This window comes from Fusarium venenatum (assembly GCF_020744135.1).
Source record: "Fusarium venenatum strain MPI-CAGE-CH-0201 chromosome Unknown EDB82scaffold_1, whole genome shotgun sequence".
NCBI classification, from domain to species: Eukaryota; Fungi; Ascomycota; class Sordariomycetes; order Hypocreales; family Nectriaceae; genus Fusarium; species Fusarium venenatum.
In genome coordinates, this window is record NW_027072129.1 from 8,658,575 (window position 1) to 8,676,674 (window position 18,100).

Here is an 18,100-nt window from a genome sequence, read left to right on the forward strand (position 1 = left end):
TCAGGAGTCGTCGAGAAATATAAAACTACCCCAGTCTCGCAGCTGTCACCCGAGTTGCCGTTTTTACAACTACATCGTCGCTCGCTTTTCCGATTGAAATCAATTATTACTACAACACCACATCGCTTAACTTATCGACTCATCTTCTACCAATCTCCTCAAGTCGTTGGCATGGCTTTAACTCAGATTTGTCTGGTTTAGCATCTACCTCCTCAGTTGCTGTTCTGTATCAAACTCCATTATCCACCAAAGCCAAAATTTCATGATTCCAGAATAAGAAAAAACCGACAGCTGCCAGCCGAAACTTGCTCAACAGGCATGAATTGTCCTGCGTAAGGCCCTCTTATTTCTCCCTCTGTCTTTCACACCACGCACCTTTTCTTCGTTTAAACCAACAGTACATCTTCGAACTTCTAGTTTTTGTCCATCATTTGGACCAAGATGGACGAATTTGCAACGAACCTCAGACGGCCTGTCCGACCTGGTAAGTCCACGCCCCCATATTCTATTCAGCCAACGTATGCTAAAGCTCTAAAAGCTCGCGGTCGACGTACCGAAGTTTCTGAAACGCTCAGAATTGAACCTGATGTCTCTGATGGACTTTCTCGAGCTTCTCGAACATCCGGACTACGAGACTCGTGAAATCATCGACCTGACCGATGAGCGTTCTCGATCTCCTCAAGACCGTCGTGGACATGATGGAGGCCAAACTCTCACTCGTGCCGTCATCGCATCCTTCACCGACGTAGCTCGTGGCCGTGAGCCAAGCATCCCAATCAGAGCTCACTGCAAGCTTGTTACTGAGGGAAAGCAGAAACTAGGCGAGTGGCTTCGCCGATCTTCCCGGGCTACAGACCACAACCTTCGTGTTACTATCTGTGATTTTATTTTCACTGCTACCTTGACGCAATCTTTAAGTACTGGTTCTCAGAGTCATCGGTCCCTGGCGAACCCAGCCTTCGCAACCGCTCGGCCTTTGAAACAAGCATCGAAGTTGGAGTATTTAAAGTCAGTGCTCCTCTCAGTAAGGCACAGGCCCGGAAAGCCAATCCGGCTCAGAATCCAGCACGCCTCGCTGGAAAGCCTTTCTACTGTCGTGTTACCATTAACTACAAAACGGATAGGGTTAACTTCACCTGGAAAGACCGTAACGGTGCTGGAGTCGCCTATGATATCATCTCGTTCACACCAGATCTTGAGCAAGAAGAAATCCACGACCGGGCTACCGCCAACTACGACCATTACGAGCTGGAGCGCGTCAGATCCCACAACAGCGCCATCACTGTTGATTGCGCTCGCCGTGCAATCAAGGTCTGGGCTCAACGCGGCACTGAGGGTGACCCTGACATCGACGTTCAAGAGCCTCAGGGCCTTCAGACATGCTCATCCGCTAGAGATCGCGTCGAACCAGCAAAGAAATAAGTGTAAATAGAACAATCCAGTTTCTCAATACGAGAAGGATATCTGGTTGAAATAAATATCTATGATCTCTCATGAATCCCGAGTCTGTCTCTGATAGTTGTTCGTTCTCCTCTTACATGGTATATAGTGAGCTCTCTACTAGGTATCCAAGGATCAATCACGATGTGTTGTAACTTGGCTCCCAGTTGTCTCACTTGTTCATTTTGTGCAAGCAAATGCCTATAACGTTTTGACTGTAAGCATGGCCAATCGGTTTTTAGATAAACGTTTAAGTACTTGGTTACTTGTACGGTGATTTCCCCGTGTATTTAAAACGTGTTGTTGCTTGTGCGTTGCGTTGAGACTGACGGCTAAACATTCCACTCAATTCAGCAATACTTTATCTAATTCACAAAACGCTATCAATGGTCAACTTATCAAGGAAATCCTCGGATTCATTGCATGTCGATAGTTACAACTTCTATTGGGAAACCCTACACAGGTACTCAGTCACCCGAAAGATTTGTTCATCGTGAACCTTGCATAAAACAGCCAGCGAATAAGAGTCTCAAGCGACACAGCATAACTCGACCTATACTCGACAGCCACACAACATACATCAAATGTGGCTAACTGTGGCGTTTGTTCATTACACACCCCCTTCTATGTTGTAGGTATTCAATAGTCGGTGTTATTTACATTTATTCTGCACAATATGTGAAAAGACGGTGTGAGATGGTTTGTCGTTGCAGTCTCGCGTCGTGGGATGTTTAATTTCCGTCCCAGCCATGCAGTTTCTCCTCGGGTGGAGAAATTTGTAATTTCATAGCCTTTATTCACTTTCGGCCGAGCCAAATATTGCTACCCTACATGAACAAGAACTGGACCAATGCGCGCCTCGTCAATGCGGTGAGCACTCCCTCACAGTTGACCTATGCGGTGTATATGTGCTCTAATGACAATTCATCTGATCTTTGTTTATACTTCCTGTATAAGTTATGCGGTATTAACTAGTAGTTCTAAGAGAGGAGTCTAGAAGCGGTGTCTTTACCGTCATTTTCGTAGACTTACACCGTTGCACCGGTTCCTGCAGAGCGAGGCATGGAACGGTCTTCCTAGATGCCACTACAACGAGACTGAAAATCACAAAAGACTTAGTGGTAAATGAATAATGATACTCAACTATGGGGATCGTCAGAGTCAGCAATTCGGAATCCGTGTCTTGTCTCGGAGAGAGGAACTAAACAATAACCCTATGGCATTTTCACCACCAACGCTTACATGTCAGGAACATGGACGAACCAACAAAGACAAATACAAGCACAAGTTGAGCCGTTGCTTCCGACTCATGAGACATGCATGCATCCCAAAGACCGTTTGTTATTTCTATATCCATATTCCAGGACGCTGGTTCGTAGAAATGTGAAAATGGCACAAGCCTCTTGGTACTGTGATCTGGCGAGCACCACACCCAATCACCGCCCAGGAATGTAGGTTCTAGCGCCTTATACATTATGACACGACAAGTCTGTGTTTTGGCGACCTGCAACCAATATTAGCATAGCAGCTCCAGGCACACCGCCAATAGTATCAGATTTGATCGTTAAATGTCAACAGGCATTATCCAGGGGGCCAAACCTTAGGAACCTACCTCCCTTACTCCAAGATTATAACCTACAAAGCTAAGTTATCTAATCCGCTATTAATATATATCATGCCCTACATCAGTAGTTCTATGCATGTGTGACTCCTAGTCAGGGGTTCTGAATGGACCGCCGTTAAGGAAAAGAAAAAGGGACAAGAAAGCGACAGCCATTTGGCGTCTGTCCCGAAATTACAACCTCCCCACAGTAGGAAATTTACCTGACGTCAATCTGCTCTCCTAACCTCCACTCCGTGCATCGACGATCTAGACCTTTTCTGCCTAGAGAGTGAACACAAAATTCAGAGTCAAAGAGTCAGAGTGAGACAAAAGAGAGATATGGCTGAGCAAATAAGTGCCGACGATCACGGATGGACTTGTTTAAACCAGATCACATGGAACAATCAATATCGATTGCGGTAGCAAACATCCACGAATACTGTACTGTCATCATCAAGATTGCTGTTGGAATGAAGAAATGGAGAAATGAATACGATTTGGAACAGTTCAAAGTTAAAGAATTTTTACTTCTTTTTTTGTGCCTGTCTTTGTTACGTACAACTACCTATACACGGGACAGGGGGCCGCTTTTGAAGAGAGGAACTATAGTCCAAGCTTCATAAATCCAACCAAAGGCACCAGTAAATGCCAAAATCCCTCCCCCGAGACCAACTACCAGCAGGCTTTCCCAACCGAACTCCATGTGGTCCCGTACACCTTCAGAAGAATTATGCAGACGTATCGTGTGCTGCAGTCGTGAAGAGTAGACTCGCCTCATCGTACCAGACCGAGGTCAAGACACCATCGTCCCTGTCTCAATAAACGGTCCATAGACCGCCTTTTCCCATTTCCGGGAGGGTATCCTTTTATCCACTGCGAGGGACCTTTTGGTGCATTCTCGGTCTCCTTTTCGTTCTTTGATATCCGTGTCATCGAGAAGGCTCCTCAACTGTAAATCTATGTCGCCAACCAGTTTACCCCAGATGGTGACCTGTTGTAGGACCTCTTCGGGGTATGCGGATTCTTTCCACACCTGGGGAGCAAGTCGTATGGAGCCTGATAAAATAAAATGCAGAAAGTTTGCTGAAAATGAAGAAGAAAGGGGTATGATCCGCGTATTCCTTTTTTTGGTGCCGCTAGACTTGATGTTGATATGAAGAAAAAAAAAATGTTGTTGAATCGCGGGGGAAAAAAAGGAAACAAGTCGCTAAATGCCAAAAAATAACAAATGTGAAAGATCATTCTGTTGTGCGACCATGCAATGATTTCGAACAAATAATAGAATGTCGCAAAAGATTGTGTATGAAAGTCAAGGTGATGTACATGGGTGAACGTCGAGGTCGAATTGTCGATTCAATATCTTGTCATGAAGAACATTATTGGTTCATGCCATGCTGGTTAACGTATCCGACGTATTGGTTTTGTTGTTGTTGTTGTTGTTGTTGTTGATGACCATATACTGCCGCATGGTGAGGAGGCGTAGGGGTGACTGGGCATCGCGGAGGCAAAACATATGATTCCTTGGCCAAGTTGTGGTTACCCATTAAAGTGTTACCGTCCGGGGTGATCGGGGGAGTTAGGTATCCATCGAACCCCATCGCACTGTGCCCTTTTGAAGGTGTGCTGTAGATGTTGCTCGTGTGCTTGTTGATAGGCTCGGCGAGGGGGGTCGCAGGGTTAGTGCTGGCAGCTCGACGGGCAATGGCAGCTTGCTCAGCCATGAACTCAGCAAGTTTCTGGGATACGCGAGAAAAACCGGTTGTTGAGTACTTGCGGGCGAGTGTAGGTGATGGCTGGTGAAGGTGATGCGATAGAGTAATCAAGGTAACGTTCTCTGTTTGATCCCAACCGCCATCGTTGACTTCAGTGCGACCGAGGATGGCCCGAGCAAGTGCAAGCGTAGATCGAGCCATGACCGAAGGCTTGGTGGAGACAAAGTCGCGGTGGTACAATGCAATCTCGCAGAGGTAAGCAGCCATGTGCGCAACTTCCTGATCATCACCCTCCTCCGCCACCATGAGTTGTGAGAAGAAGTCGACGGTAGGGTGGCCAATGATCCAGTCGAGGGTGTTGAGGACGTGCATCTCCATCTGAGTGAACATGCCTGCATCGTAGAGGCCGCAGCACATGTTGTTGAGCTCGTGAATCTGAGGAACGCGATCCTTTTTATCTCCATACTTGGCAGCGATGAGTAGAGCGGCGCATCCAACCAATTGGTAATGTTGCTTGTACACAACTCGCTTTGAGCAGTATCGGTCGAGGAGGTTGACAGTCAGGAAGAGGGTTTCAGGTAGAAGGCCAAAGGCGGCGTGAGCCTCAATGAGGAAGTCGATCAAGTAAGGTCGCATAAACCATTGGATCTCGCGTTGCATATCGATGAGGGAAGCGTCAGGTAGAGTCTCATCCTGTGACTGGTTAGCATATGAGATGCGCAAAAGTGTCATCTCTACTTACCTCCATTTGTCGCATATGTTGCATGATATCCTCGAGGTATTCATCACCTGCTAACCGTGAGAGTTCGACGCCAATGATATCTTGTCTTTGACGGGCCATCATTCTCGCTGCCTCTTGGGCTGTGATTCTATGATGAGGTTCATCGGACTCGACGAAGAAGGTGTCGTCATGTTGAGAGTAAGCCATGTTGACGGTAGTGATTTGTCGGATGGCGTTGATGAGTGGGAGTGTCTGGTGTGGCTTGGTGTCGAATGAAGGACTGTCGGTTCGCCAGGAATCTTGTGGTCGGATAATTCGAAGTTGAGAGCGCGAATGATTGTTGATTACGAGATGCAATAAGGAATGATGCAAACCGATGAATTAGGATATTAAGATATTAATGAACGTGTAAGAAAATGAAAAGAGTGGTGGCTGGTAGAAAGAAACCAGGAGCATGTAGCTTTACAGATAGTGGAGGCAATGAAAGAAAAGGGATTTGGAAAGGGGTCGTTTAAAGACGATATCGACTCAAGGTCTCTAATGCGGCATGTGCGTCAGTATGAAGTTGATACTAGTGTGTGATCTCGATTCTGCCAGGGTCGCGCTCTGTAAGAGCGGCTTCTGCGATATCCCTTGGGCGATAAATTCTAACAGACAGTGGAGGCTGGGCTGGCACGAATTCGGTATCGAGGGGGGAGAGGAGTCAGTCTTACCAGCACACGTCGGGGAGATGAGCAGAACTCGTTGAGAAGATGAGACAATCCCTGAAATTGAGTGGAAACAACGAGTTAACGTCTCCCACGAGCAATCTTCAAGGAAGGATGGAAAAGAAGCGTCGTTGTGAGGAAGAGAGCGGTATGCGGAAGTAAGATACCAGGCATGCAGCTGTTCAGAAGATTAGATACATATGCTATGAATAAGGCCAGACTCGAAGGCCAGGTTAGTGACATACCTCTAAACTCTCTGGCTTCAACCAAGACAGTCCGACCGAAATTGACAGTGATGAAGTCGAACAGGTCGGTTGATTGCGATTGTGCGTGATGGGCTGGAAAGTTGGATAACTCTCTTGTCGTATAGTTCTCCTTTCCTAGTGGTCCGAAGGGTCACTGGGAAATTTGGTTGGCGAACTAGTTCTTCGTTGCTTCGATGAAGTGAATCAAGGGAGCGGGCACTTCGATGGGAGGCTTTTCGTCGGCGGCGGGAGCGAAAGCGGGAGCGAAAGAGGGAGTGAATTCAGTTGAGATTGGAATTCCTGGTGGGTTTGAGACGCAACCGAGGAATTTTACAGTCAAGCAAGCTGGAGGGAAGGAATTGGCAGTTGAGAAAAAGAATATAGTCGAAAAGCGAAATACCAGTAAAGGTGTTTTTGATTCACTTTTTTCCCTGTTCCTTTTCTAGATCGGTTCGTCTCACAGCCTCGAAGGGTTTCTTGTTTCCTGGCCTAGATTTAATAGGGTGGAAACCGCAGGAGGGAGAGATGTTGAGCGAAAGAAGCCCTTGGGGGTGGTTGGGTGAGTGGATGGGAGAGTCGATGATAATTCTCCTCGTCTCAAATTGTCTTCAGGCCTGCTCGGGAGAGTTGAAGACTAAATGAGAGAATGAGTGAATCAACAAAACGAGAGGAGGAGGGGAGGAGGGAGGTAGAAGAGAGGTAGGAGGAGGATAGAGAAGAGGGAAAAGGACTGGGTGAGAGGTACGCGACCAGAGTAGTTTTAACCAACTGTACATTAACTTACCTAGCTAGGTAGTAGAGTAATGCAGAGCAGCAGCGTAGAGCGAGATTCATGGATCCCATGGATGGATTGGATGGGACCCATCCTTGCTGGGGGGGTGAAGGTGGAGAGAGGTCAAGGTGTGTGCCAGGATGTTGGGTGTGCAGGATAATAATAAGAGTAGAGGAGACCAAATGCACCTCAGGCAGGCTAGAGTGCTGTTGAGCTGCTTCTTACTTCCTGCCTCCTTCTGCCCCGGGCTGCCTGACCTTGACCTTGGACTTTCCTTGGCTTCCTGGCACGGGTACCGCTTGCGGGTACGCGCGACGCTACAGTTAGGTACTGCAGGCAGGTACTGTCGGTTTCTGCGCGCTGGGCAACGCAACGCAACGCCTGGAGTCGCGGGTGGAGGTACCTAAAGCGGCCCCTGTTAGGAGACTGTCCGAGGAGAGATGGAGGCCACCAGGAGTTGCACACCTACTGGACCCAACCCATATTATCCACTCAGAATAGAGCGGAGGAAATCCAGACAAACCAAATCCTGGTAGAAGACCGAAACATGAGAAGAAAAAGGAAGCTTCGATTTGCTTTTACAGATCCATGAATTCAATTCAATACCAATCAATAATTCATCTAATAATTAACGTCTCCTGTTTTAACCTTTTCTTTTTTACTTTTCCCATCTCTGCAAAGGGAGTCTTCATCTCCTCTTTTCTCCTTATCGACTCATCGGGCATCGCTTCAATATCTCAAAAGCTTCTCTACACATATTATTACTGCTTTCGCTTTTGCGGGCTGACTTGCGCTACTTTGACCTCACCATCCAAGGAACGAACGGTCTTCGGAGACGGGCAGGCAAGTGGTGGTAGAGCAGGCGGGGGGGCTTGTCTTGGCTGAACTTGACTTGACTTGGTTTGACTTGGGTGTGAACTGCACTGCACAGCACAAACTTATCTGCATAGCACAAGAAACGGGGTGTGCAAGGCACGGCAATGTACATACATACACATACATACATTACCCAGCTTTGGTGGACGCTAATAAGCTAAGATCCAAGGCTTGACGTGAAGCGCGTGTATCAAGCGTGTGAGCCTCCGCTGGTCCTGGGTGATTTTGTGCCAATTGTGTCGTGTCGTAGCGTGTTCTTGTCTCTCGGCGTGGGATAATACGGCCTAGCTTTGAATTGTGAAGGCAGGGATCCGCGAGGATGGATATGGAGATGGAGACTGGGCGTGTGAGACGGACGATTCTCGAGATGCACGAATGTGAATAATACAATAAAAAGAAAGGTTGTTTGACGATGAGGCGTTGGGGCCTAAAGAAACGATGCCGATTCAAAAAGAAAGCACTTTGCGATGCAGATTTCAACACATTCTGGTGGGCATGGATCGGATTGATTCATCACGATTATAATTGCAGTTTCTTATTCATCCGGTTCAATAGTAGAGACATTTGTCTGATACATGATGCGAAACAATGGCTTCTAGACAGGTTCTTGATCATGAAAGCAGTAAAGCAATCTTGAATTATATACCGCATCGAGTTGCGGAATGCTTGGCGCATTCATCAGTGAGATTGAATAACCTCAATTTCTCATGCACTCGGCCGAATGATAGGTGAATTGTTTATTGCATTTGATCAGCATCAAAGTTGAGCTCTCCCTCTCTCAAGGAGCCACGACATGTTCACTTCTTATTTATTTGTATGTTTGTTTGGAACTTCTGCTTCACGGTCGCTTAACGGGCACCAGGCGGCCACAGAAAGCGGCCCATTGCCCTTGTTTATAATCATTTTACGTCCATTCAATGACGGACAGCAACCAAGCGGCCCATTGAGGAAGCACTGCACAGGCTCACCACAGCGAGTCGGCAGACACCAGCTGTAGAGGACCGTCACATTTACAGTACAGCAAAGCAAAGCAGCATGTAGGTCTTTATCATGCCAACCAAGACAATGGAAAGACATGTTTGAATGTGTATTTAATCATGGCCAGGTGTGCCCGGCCTCGTATAAAGCGTCATATTGATTCAGTTGTCAACGCACTGACTGGTTGGCTGTAACAATAAATAAGAAAAGATGGCCACGACCGGGCTTAGTCTGATGTAAACGAAACAAGAATCATGAGATACTTTACTTTTACCGTCTGTACTGTACTGTAACCATCTCAAGATAAGGTGATGGATACCCAGGGGGTTGGTTTGAGACGATGCACCAATTATAGCCAAAAGTGGGAAAAGTATAACTATCATCTGATGGAATATCGCATCAAATCCGTACCTAGCTTACGAAAGAAGTCGCTGTTGCTCCGGTTGCAAAATGCCTTCAAAGCATGGAAATCCTGTCTTGTACAATGATAGTGTCATGGCATGACAAAGAAAAAGAAAAGGCTTGCTGCAAGATGGCACACGCTTCTGCACTTGGATGGAGTTTCTAGTTCCGTAACTTGGACAACATGAACAATGTACATGGTCATCAACGAATGGCTGGTCAAGTAAAAAGTCAAGCTGCCGTCCGGAACGAGTCTTGCGTTGCGTTGCTTTGCATTTCGTTGCCCGGCACAAGCAACCCGCGTACGAGTTAACGTGGAGTAAGTTAGCCTATGAACCAAACCAACTGCTACTGCGGCTTATCACCCACAAAGCTTGCAGTAGTGACGGGAACGTGAAGCCATCATCGCGTCCCGTCTCGTCACGTTTCGACTTGACAACCGTGTCGTTCGTTCCTCAACGTTGAAATTCATACATGCCTACCCGACGCGGTACTGCGCGACGAGACTTGTATTAATTAGTATATTACCGTCTTGGTAGTATAGTGACTGTTAGGTTTGAGTAAACACCTATGGATCCGGTCTAAACTTGACTTATCTCAGACAGCCCGATTCCCCATCCCACCGCTGGTGACGGATGGGGTTTTTGAGGCGTTGTCATATCAAAGTCTGGACCTGTCGCAATGGCTGTTCTATTGAACTGAAAAGGGAAGCCTTCGTACATGTCGCCATACATTAGCCAGTGTTGAGTTGAGTGTCGCATCATTACTTGAACCAATCAATTGGCTGTGTCGCGCTTCAGTGTCTTGAGACCGGTTAACCATGCATGCATGCAATTATTGATGAGTGAAGAAGAAGCAGAATAAGGCAGCTCGGTATGCACTACCTTTTATCCTGCGCAATCACATAATTCTCCACAGAGTGTCAGCAGTCGTGCTAAAGTTAATGGAGAGACTTACTCACTACTGTACTGTATTGGAGCTGTAGGTAGCCACTGAAATTACCAGATTAGATTTAGCAGACTGATATGCTTCTTCTTCCATTGGCTCTTTAATTCTTGTCCGCATCTTATGCTGTTTGCCTACTAGCCTTAGTGAGGTACGTTGTGCTGTGCATCGCAGCTGTCACTTGTACATAACCAGATGCATATATGCATACGTCCCCATCCATTGATTATCGGCTTTCTAGCTGGAAACGTCAAGTTTTATTTTATTTTATCGCGGTTCCCGTGGTGTTAGTTCATCGGCGCGGTCCTTGTCCTTGTCCTTCTCCTTCGCGTTGCCTGGTTCGAGCTCACGTACGGATACGTTGTTCAAGGTAATGCTCATCAGGGGTGACGGCCCGGGCGCTGTACAGAGCACAGCACCAAAAGTTGTGAGACGTTTGGGTTGTCAGCTCTATACGATACGTACTGTACCAAGGTATGTATCGTATCTGTTGGATCTGAAATCTGAGTTTGAGCTGAGTCTGATTGTCAAGCCCGCTTTGTCCTTGCGTATCATTGTCATTCGCCATGTCGTAGTAGTCAAGTTTCCGCTTTCCGAATCTCCACTTTGAGGACGCACGCCATTCACAAATTTGACACTATTCGCATATCCCCTACATAAGCATAATCAACCATTCAAGGAGTTTTGCTGCAATTGTCTCTCTCCATGTGAGCTGTCAATCGCCATCATCTCAAGCCTCATCTGTCTGTTCCAGACATGATCCCCTTAAACAATATTAATCTCATCATTCAGGGCTCAAACAAGTGCCAAAAGGACGCCACCCCAAGCAAAGAAAAACTAGCTATTCATCCTTTTCAACCGATGGGCATCCGGTTGGACCTCATACGCCCATTAGACCCATTCTCATGATACTCCGTATTTACTCCTCCTCCATAGACGATCTCGGATTTCACCAGACACCCATACATATTATCCATGCACGACGGGTATGGTACGGTAGTTTCCTAGTAAAAAGGAGGTGCTTGGCGATACTTTTGACATGCAGTAATAAAACGTGGTGATTATTGTAACGAGGCGACTTAGTCCTTGTTGGTGCGTAGTGGCAGGTCCATATCGACCGTCATTATACATAGCGCCATGGAGATGGATGGAGACCTACCGCCCGAGCGACCTGAGGCCAGTACTATGCCTTGGTACGGTGGGTTTAGGTTGATTAGTAGGGGTGGGCTATTTGTAGATTGAGATACCGTGCTGTACCTGGGCATTTCATGTCACATCACATTGCGTTTCAAGGATATCTATCACCAACAGTTTTTTCTGCTCGTCCCTTTTTTTACCCCCAAGGATATGACTCCTTTTGAACATGTTTGTTTGATTCATCAAAGTCTAGCTTCACCGAAACTCTCGCTCGCCCATCTTGCCTTTCTTGAACGTGCCATGCCTGCCTGTTTGCCGCTTCAATTTACTTCTCTGCAAGGGAAGAAGAAAAAATGGCACTCTCTCCACCACCTACACTACCTGTCTAACTACATACGCCGCTCACACATGACAAAAGGCAAAAAGGTCCCTCATGCCCATACCCATGCCGAGGGAACCGTAACTTACGCTTGTAGAGTAGTATAAATGGCACGCATAAGTGGTTAACTGGGTCACAGGCATAATTACCTACATACGGGCCTGCGTGCTAAGAATTCTTGTGAAGATTATGACGCAGTGATGCTGTGCAGTACAAGCAAGAGTCAGTTATCACAGTGGAGGTGAGAACGAAAAAACTCTACTCTCTAGTGAATGCAAACCTCCACAAGTTGCCCAGTCGACGAGGGAAGACGGGTTCGAGATGGAGGACCGGGAAGAACCAGTAACGAGTCAGGATTCTGTAGAGGTGGTGTTGTGTGAAAAGGCCTCCATTGACGATGTCATCATAGGAATGTTGCAGTCATTCAGGGTCCAACATTGACCATCTAGACCACATGTATTTTTGCATGTATGTAATTCTATTGTAGCGTAGTAATGTTCCGAATGCAAATGTCATATCCTTTCATGATAACGTCTAGACATGATTTCAGCCGCTTTGTACTCGGTGCTACTGTCACCCCCGTATTGTAAGGCAATAGCGTATCCATTGACATCACTATGTGCAAGGAGGAATTGAACTTGTTTGCTTCAAAGTTTCACCAAAGTCAGGAACATTTGCTCGCGTGCCATCTGCAGCCAGGCGTGCGTGGATCGTCAAAAAACTCGACATTATTTTACTCGTGAGACGTCCATCCAACAGTTACAGCCTGGACACAGGCACAGCACAGGTATAAACAGGTACAGACACAAGTACATGTAGACACACCGAGCTACAATCAGCCGCAATGGACGGACGTGAGGGTGAGAGAGCGAATGGGCCCGAAAGCCGGAAAGCAGTAGTAGCACCACCAGTAAAACTAATAACTACACGTCCAACTTAAACGGCAGCACCCCTTTATTAAAAGACCCCGTCGAGTTCGCGCATCCACGTTTTTATAACGCGCCCGCGTCAAATGGCGACGACGAAGACGCAACGCAAGTTTGCTGGGCACTCGATCATACCAATGAGACGCCTCAGACGCGCACCTCAACCTCAAGACTGCTTCTGGGTTGTGGGGGGTCGGGACCCAGGTTGGTGGACTTGTCACTGAAAAAGGCAAAACGGAAGATTGAACCCAAGGGTGAGCTACGTTTAGTTTGTTGGCTCACGAACGAACCCTGTAGACTTGCATGCAGGAGGAAGTTGGGAGACAGAAATCCTTGAGGCAAGGAAGAGTTGATCGACAGTATTGAATGAGCGAAGTAGAGAGGCAAGATTGAACTAAAGCAAGGGCGGTAGTTTAATCTTGGGTGAGGCAATTGAAATTCTATTGCACCCAAATGAGTGAGTCTCTGGGCATCAATAGCCTGATAACCGACTTCTCATCGAATTCAATATGCTTGTTTCCTCTCCTTTCCTTTCTTTTTTTTCTGTCATCAAACTTGTTCTTGCTCACTTCTCACATGCAGTAGTTTCGACGCCAATGAGGGGTAGCCCCAGGAACCACGCCTAGGATCCCCTGGACGTTCCCGACGCGGAGGGTCAAGTCAAGATCTGGACTGCGCTACCAAGAAGAGGATGGATGGATGGATTGGATGGCGTGTGGTGTGCCAGCTTGTAGATCCTCTAATTATGCAATGCCTCATTCGTTGCAGAATCCATTGTCCTCTGTTGGATAATGATGATGATTCTTTGTTCTGGTTTTGGATCCATTGTGACTGGGAGGAGGAGGCTGGAGACACAGGTATGTTTGTTCTTTGTTCTTTGTTACCATGGTTTTATGGGCCATGGTTTAAACTCTGAGCAGTTCGTTTAGCCGACCAGACAAAAGACCTTTTCTCTTGGCTTGAGAAACCCCTCACGTCAGAGGAACATCAACTCCGAGCACGAATCAAGCAACAATCACGACAGTTGGAATATATTCTTTGAGACAGTATTCAATGTTTCCTCCGCAATCAAGCATCTCATCTCCTGCCGCAATTGCCTAGGTACACCCTTAAATTTCAGGGCCTACTATTTCAGAAACCTAGACAAGAGACAAAACAATAGGCGGCCTGGGCGGATCAGCACAAGCCACAGCCAGTCTCGCGGAAGCCCGGTTGAGCCACTTTTATTTTTCCAACGTCGATCCTCCTGGAGAACGGACCATTACTGTACCAAAGATTCTGCTTGTCCCTGAATCTCAACACCAAACAGCCTCAAATAGCTGGGATATCGAGTGTAGTGTAGCGTGGGAGATTCGCGACTTGAACGTGAGTCAAGTTGAGCCTAGGTTTAGTCTTTACGCTACCAGACTGTCTGTGATAAAAATGCAATGTGATATACGGTACAGCCTACCTGCCTAGCAGGTAAGCTTGATCCATGTCCCTAGCAAGTGGCTTTTTGCCTATTGTTCAACATGCGTCAATGGTCTGACTAGATTCAATATTTCTACGTCAATCTGCACAGCTCAGTACCGTATAACTGGGAATCGATCCATCGCCGCGTCAATCAATTCACAATCAGGTTCTACAAGGCTTCTAGGCTTGATCAGTTCCCTACTTCCAGGATGCAGGTTTCAATTCTCCCTCACATTTTGCTGACTTGACTTGACTGACGTCTTCACATGGCGGATCTGAGCCTTGCAGTACTTTTCCATTTAAAGCCTAGAACCCTGCAACTATAGACAACTAGCGAGTGGCTTTTGCCCCGCATTCACTTTGAGATTCGCGGTCCGACCTTCCAATCAGGTATCACCATTGGGCTCAGCGAACAGACGACTCGGCTCCATGGAGCAAAAAGTCGTGAATATATTAATACGTACTCAGTTACCTCTCGAGATCCGACAGTCTCCCCAGAAACGACAGAATGGGTGAAACAGTGACCAGAGCGTGTTTCGGACCCTTCTATTCATCTAAGTCCCGGATCTCGCGCCCTTGACCTCCAAGACCGGCTGTTCTCAATGCATATTCCCGTGAAACCGTGGAAATGAAGACCAGGTATTGATTGAATGGAATGGAGCAGAGCCGCAAGACGTCGGAAGGAGTTGTCTTGTCTTGTAAAGTGGACGGTTGAGCAACATTCGCCCATGTACTACTTACTTACTGTGCTACTATGCGTGGTACCGCACGCCTGCACAGGGCTTGCAGAGGTTCTGTCAGTCTCACATGTTACAGAATGCCAATCGCAAAGCTTCATAGACGTGATATACGTCAGGATGTGCAAGCACTTTGGAAACGAGGCTTCGTTAGAGGGCTCGTATGGTCGATCATCAGCTTCACTCTCCCCCTTGCAAAAGAGCGCGTTAAGTTTTTGGCTGGCTTGGCTGTCTTGGTGCTGCAGAGTTAAGGGTCAGAGTTACAACGCCTAACCTTAGGTAAGGGTGCGAGACAGGACAGAGCCAGAAACACGTTGATCCGTCCGTCTCGGATCGAGTTGCTCAATTCTGGCGTCAGCCTGAATTCGACATGATATGGATTTTTCTTTTCTTTTTAATGATGCACCATCCCTCGCTTCGCCCTGCTGCCGTGCATAGTGTTGCGTCGCTGCCTCCGCCTCGACTCATCACCAACGAATAACACCCAGGCCGAGACGCTGATGCTGACACTTGACACTGAAAATGACACGGTCACTTGCAATGCAATGCCTGTAGCTGAACCAAAGACCCTTATCTACCCCGTCCCCTCCATTCCCAACCCCCGTAACCTTTTTTCAATACCGTGTCTGGTGAGATAAACGCCAAAAGGCGCCTTGGAAACGCGCGAGCCTTTTAGATGATTTGCAGTTCAGCACACGTTCCACGTAACATGGGTTGCTGCAACACGCGTGAGATAGAGGAGCCACTACAGTAGTCCTAGCCCAATACACCAGGGGAGTTGGACAAGTACATACATAAAATTATCACCATCATCGTCATCAATGAATATTCCACGCCCATACTTAATTGAAGCTTGTCATCAAGGGGTAGGGAGTCTGCATACATTGCATCACATCGGTCGCTCCATTCCTTTGCTGGGGTCACCACCGAGCGCAGGCTTTTCTTTTGCATGAAGCTGTCACAACCAAACAATTGATTGATGCTGACTACATATTTTCCACCTTTTAGCGGATGTTGCGGTTCGGTCTGCCGGCGTGCAAGGACCATGACAATCACTTTAATAATAAAATTTGAGTCCATGATAGGACGGACATTAGACAAATGATGATCTCCTGAGACAGGCGATTCCCCTCGAATTAGTCGATAACTGCATAACATATTATCTGGTTGAAAAAGTTGCACGCATTAACTTGGACACCCACTCTTTTTTTCATCCTCATCGTGTCGGGACCACGAGAGAACTTAGCGACTCGTGGAGAAAGAGATCTTTGCCTCTCCGAGGACTGAAACCCGAACGCTGTGACTGCGCGGATGTCACCAAGTGGTTCGGAGTGGATTTTTCCCTTTTCCCTTTTCTCTCTACTTCGTCTTCTTCCGGCCCGCGGCGATGGATACAGCCCCTCTCTATCCTCGACAATTGCCGTGAGCCGTTCAATACATACGTAAGATTTTACTTGGTTTGCCCGACAGAGTGGTACTTTATGGGGCAGAAGACGGGAATTCCTTGCCTCGTCTCAAAAACTTTTTTTTTTCTTCATTTCGTCCCCGACCATACTGCAATTTGAGGTTATCCACGATCACCCATCAAGGGGACGAATGAAATAGACAGGATGGATCCAGAAATTGCACAAGCACAAGCACAAGCACAAAACGCACGTGTCAGGATCCATGAAGCTGCACCTAGCTTGGGTTAAGTCATCGTTAGGGGCTAACTATTGGACCAAAAATGTTCCAGAAGCCTTCCATGGAGCGGAGCTACCCGCCTAAAATGACGGCACCTCTTTTTTTTCGTGCTCTCTTTCTCACAGGCTCGCATTGAAATGAGGCTGAATCACCCGAGCACTATTCTTATTTTGGCTTAACACTAGCCCCCCACATGCCGGGTTCAAAAGCACTAAAATTACGGTACCGTACCTTCCTCCATTCAAAGTCCCATATTTACGCGCTTCAGTTCAGGACAGTACAGGCAAGACGTATTTCTAATACATGCCTGGCTACTCTTCTCCTTTCATCAAACTCAAGCTACGGTCATCTCCTGTCTTGCTATTGTGCACGCCTCTTCTTCCTCCACAGCAGCGCCGTTCCGGGTCTCGTGACCAACCGTTATGCAAACTTTGGCTTGCCTGCAGAGATGATCCCCTAACCACTACTAAGCGGGCCAGGCTCCATCCCTCGCTTCCTCACCATAGCGACGCAAGGCAAGGTTGAGAAGCGAACCAGCCAAGCCAGTCGAACTGGATCCATGACGCCTCTACGGATACGGAAACGCCATATTCTTTCCACGAACGCATTCAAGATGCAAGGGGAGGGAGTTTTTTTATGCTATTGAAAGCGAAAAAGAAAGTTAAAAATCCACTCCTCACTAACTTACCAAGTGCCAAGCAATACATCGCCGAACGACATCACAATGGCATACATGCACAGCCTGTTGGTGTCCGAAGAGGGTGGAAAGAGCTAACCAAGCCAACCTCGCTTTTTTCAACGATCGCCCCAGCGATATGCATGAAAATCTTAACGTTCTCCTCATCCGACAGATACACCTTTTACTTATTAAATCACAGCTCCTCTTTCGCGCAGCGTTTCTCTAGTGAACGAGGCATTCGCCACTGAACCATGCCTTAGTGCTCGGTGCTACTATGCCCCTCCATTGAGTTTATTTAACAACCCGACAAAGAGATGAAAACCTCGGCAGTCACGGTACAACGTCGACTCACAAAAAGCCCCGCAAGAGTACCGATGGATTTCAAATCATAATTTCTACATATACCGTTGGCAAATGTCGGTATGCAAACTTTTCGAGACCCTGCAGGCGGAGAATACCGAGCGAGGTGACACGGAAGAGATTTTTCGTGATAGCTTCATCCTGTTGCTATCTCAACTGTGTTCTTGCCCTTGGGTTCTGGCCCTAGGGTCTAGTGGGCCCCCAGGGCAAGAATGCCACACATGTGTGTAGATCGACTTGACAACCATTCTTCAACCAGACATCTATGGGTGGCTGGTTGAAGTCAACCGTTGAGCCTGCATGGAAGCTCAAAACTATACAGACTGACGTGCTTTTACGTTGAGCT

General features: G+C 47.2%; 2 protein-coding genes across 2 annotated transcripts; one reads left to right on the plus strand and one right to left on the minus strand.

The window, feature by feature from the left end:
* Window positions 1-441: 441 nt before the first annotated feature.
* EDB82DRAFT_521607 (uncharacterized protein) lies at window positions 442-1,422 on the plus strand (the record flags this gene model as incomplete). The annotated part of the gene is made up of 3 exons (XM_065609086.1): window positions 442-484; window positions 576-868; window positions 919-1,422. 3 exons carry the CDS (start codon window positions 442-444, stop codon window positions 1,420-1,422), a joined length of 840 nt encoding a protein of 279 aa, XP_065465838.1.
* Window positions 1,423-4,309: 2,887 nt separating this feature from the next.
* On the minus strand, window positions 4,310-5,853 carry EDB82DRAFT_90388 (cyclin-like protein). The gene is made up of 2 exons (XM_025727000.2): window positions 5,498-5,853; window positions 4,310-5,448 (listed from the first exon to the last, which is right to left on the minus strand). The coding sequence occupies exons 1-2, from the start codon at window positions 5,681-5,683 to the stop codon at window positions 4,420-4,422; spliced, it is 1,215 nt and encodes a 404-aa protein (XP_025588388.2). The 5' UTR covers window positions 5,684-5,853; the 3' UTR covers window positions 4,310-4,419.
* Between the last annotated feature and the right edge of the window lie 12,247 nt (window positions 5,854-18,100).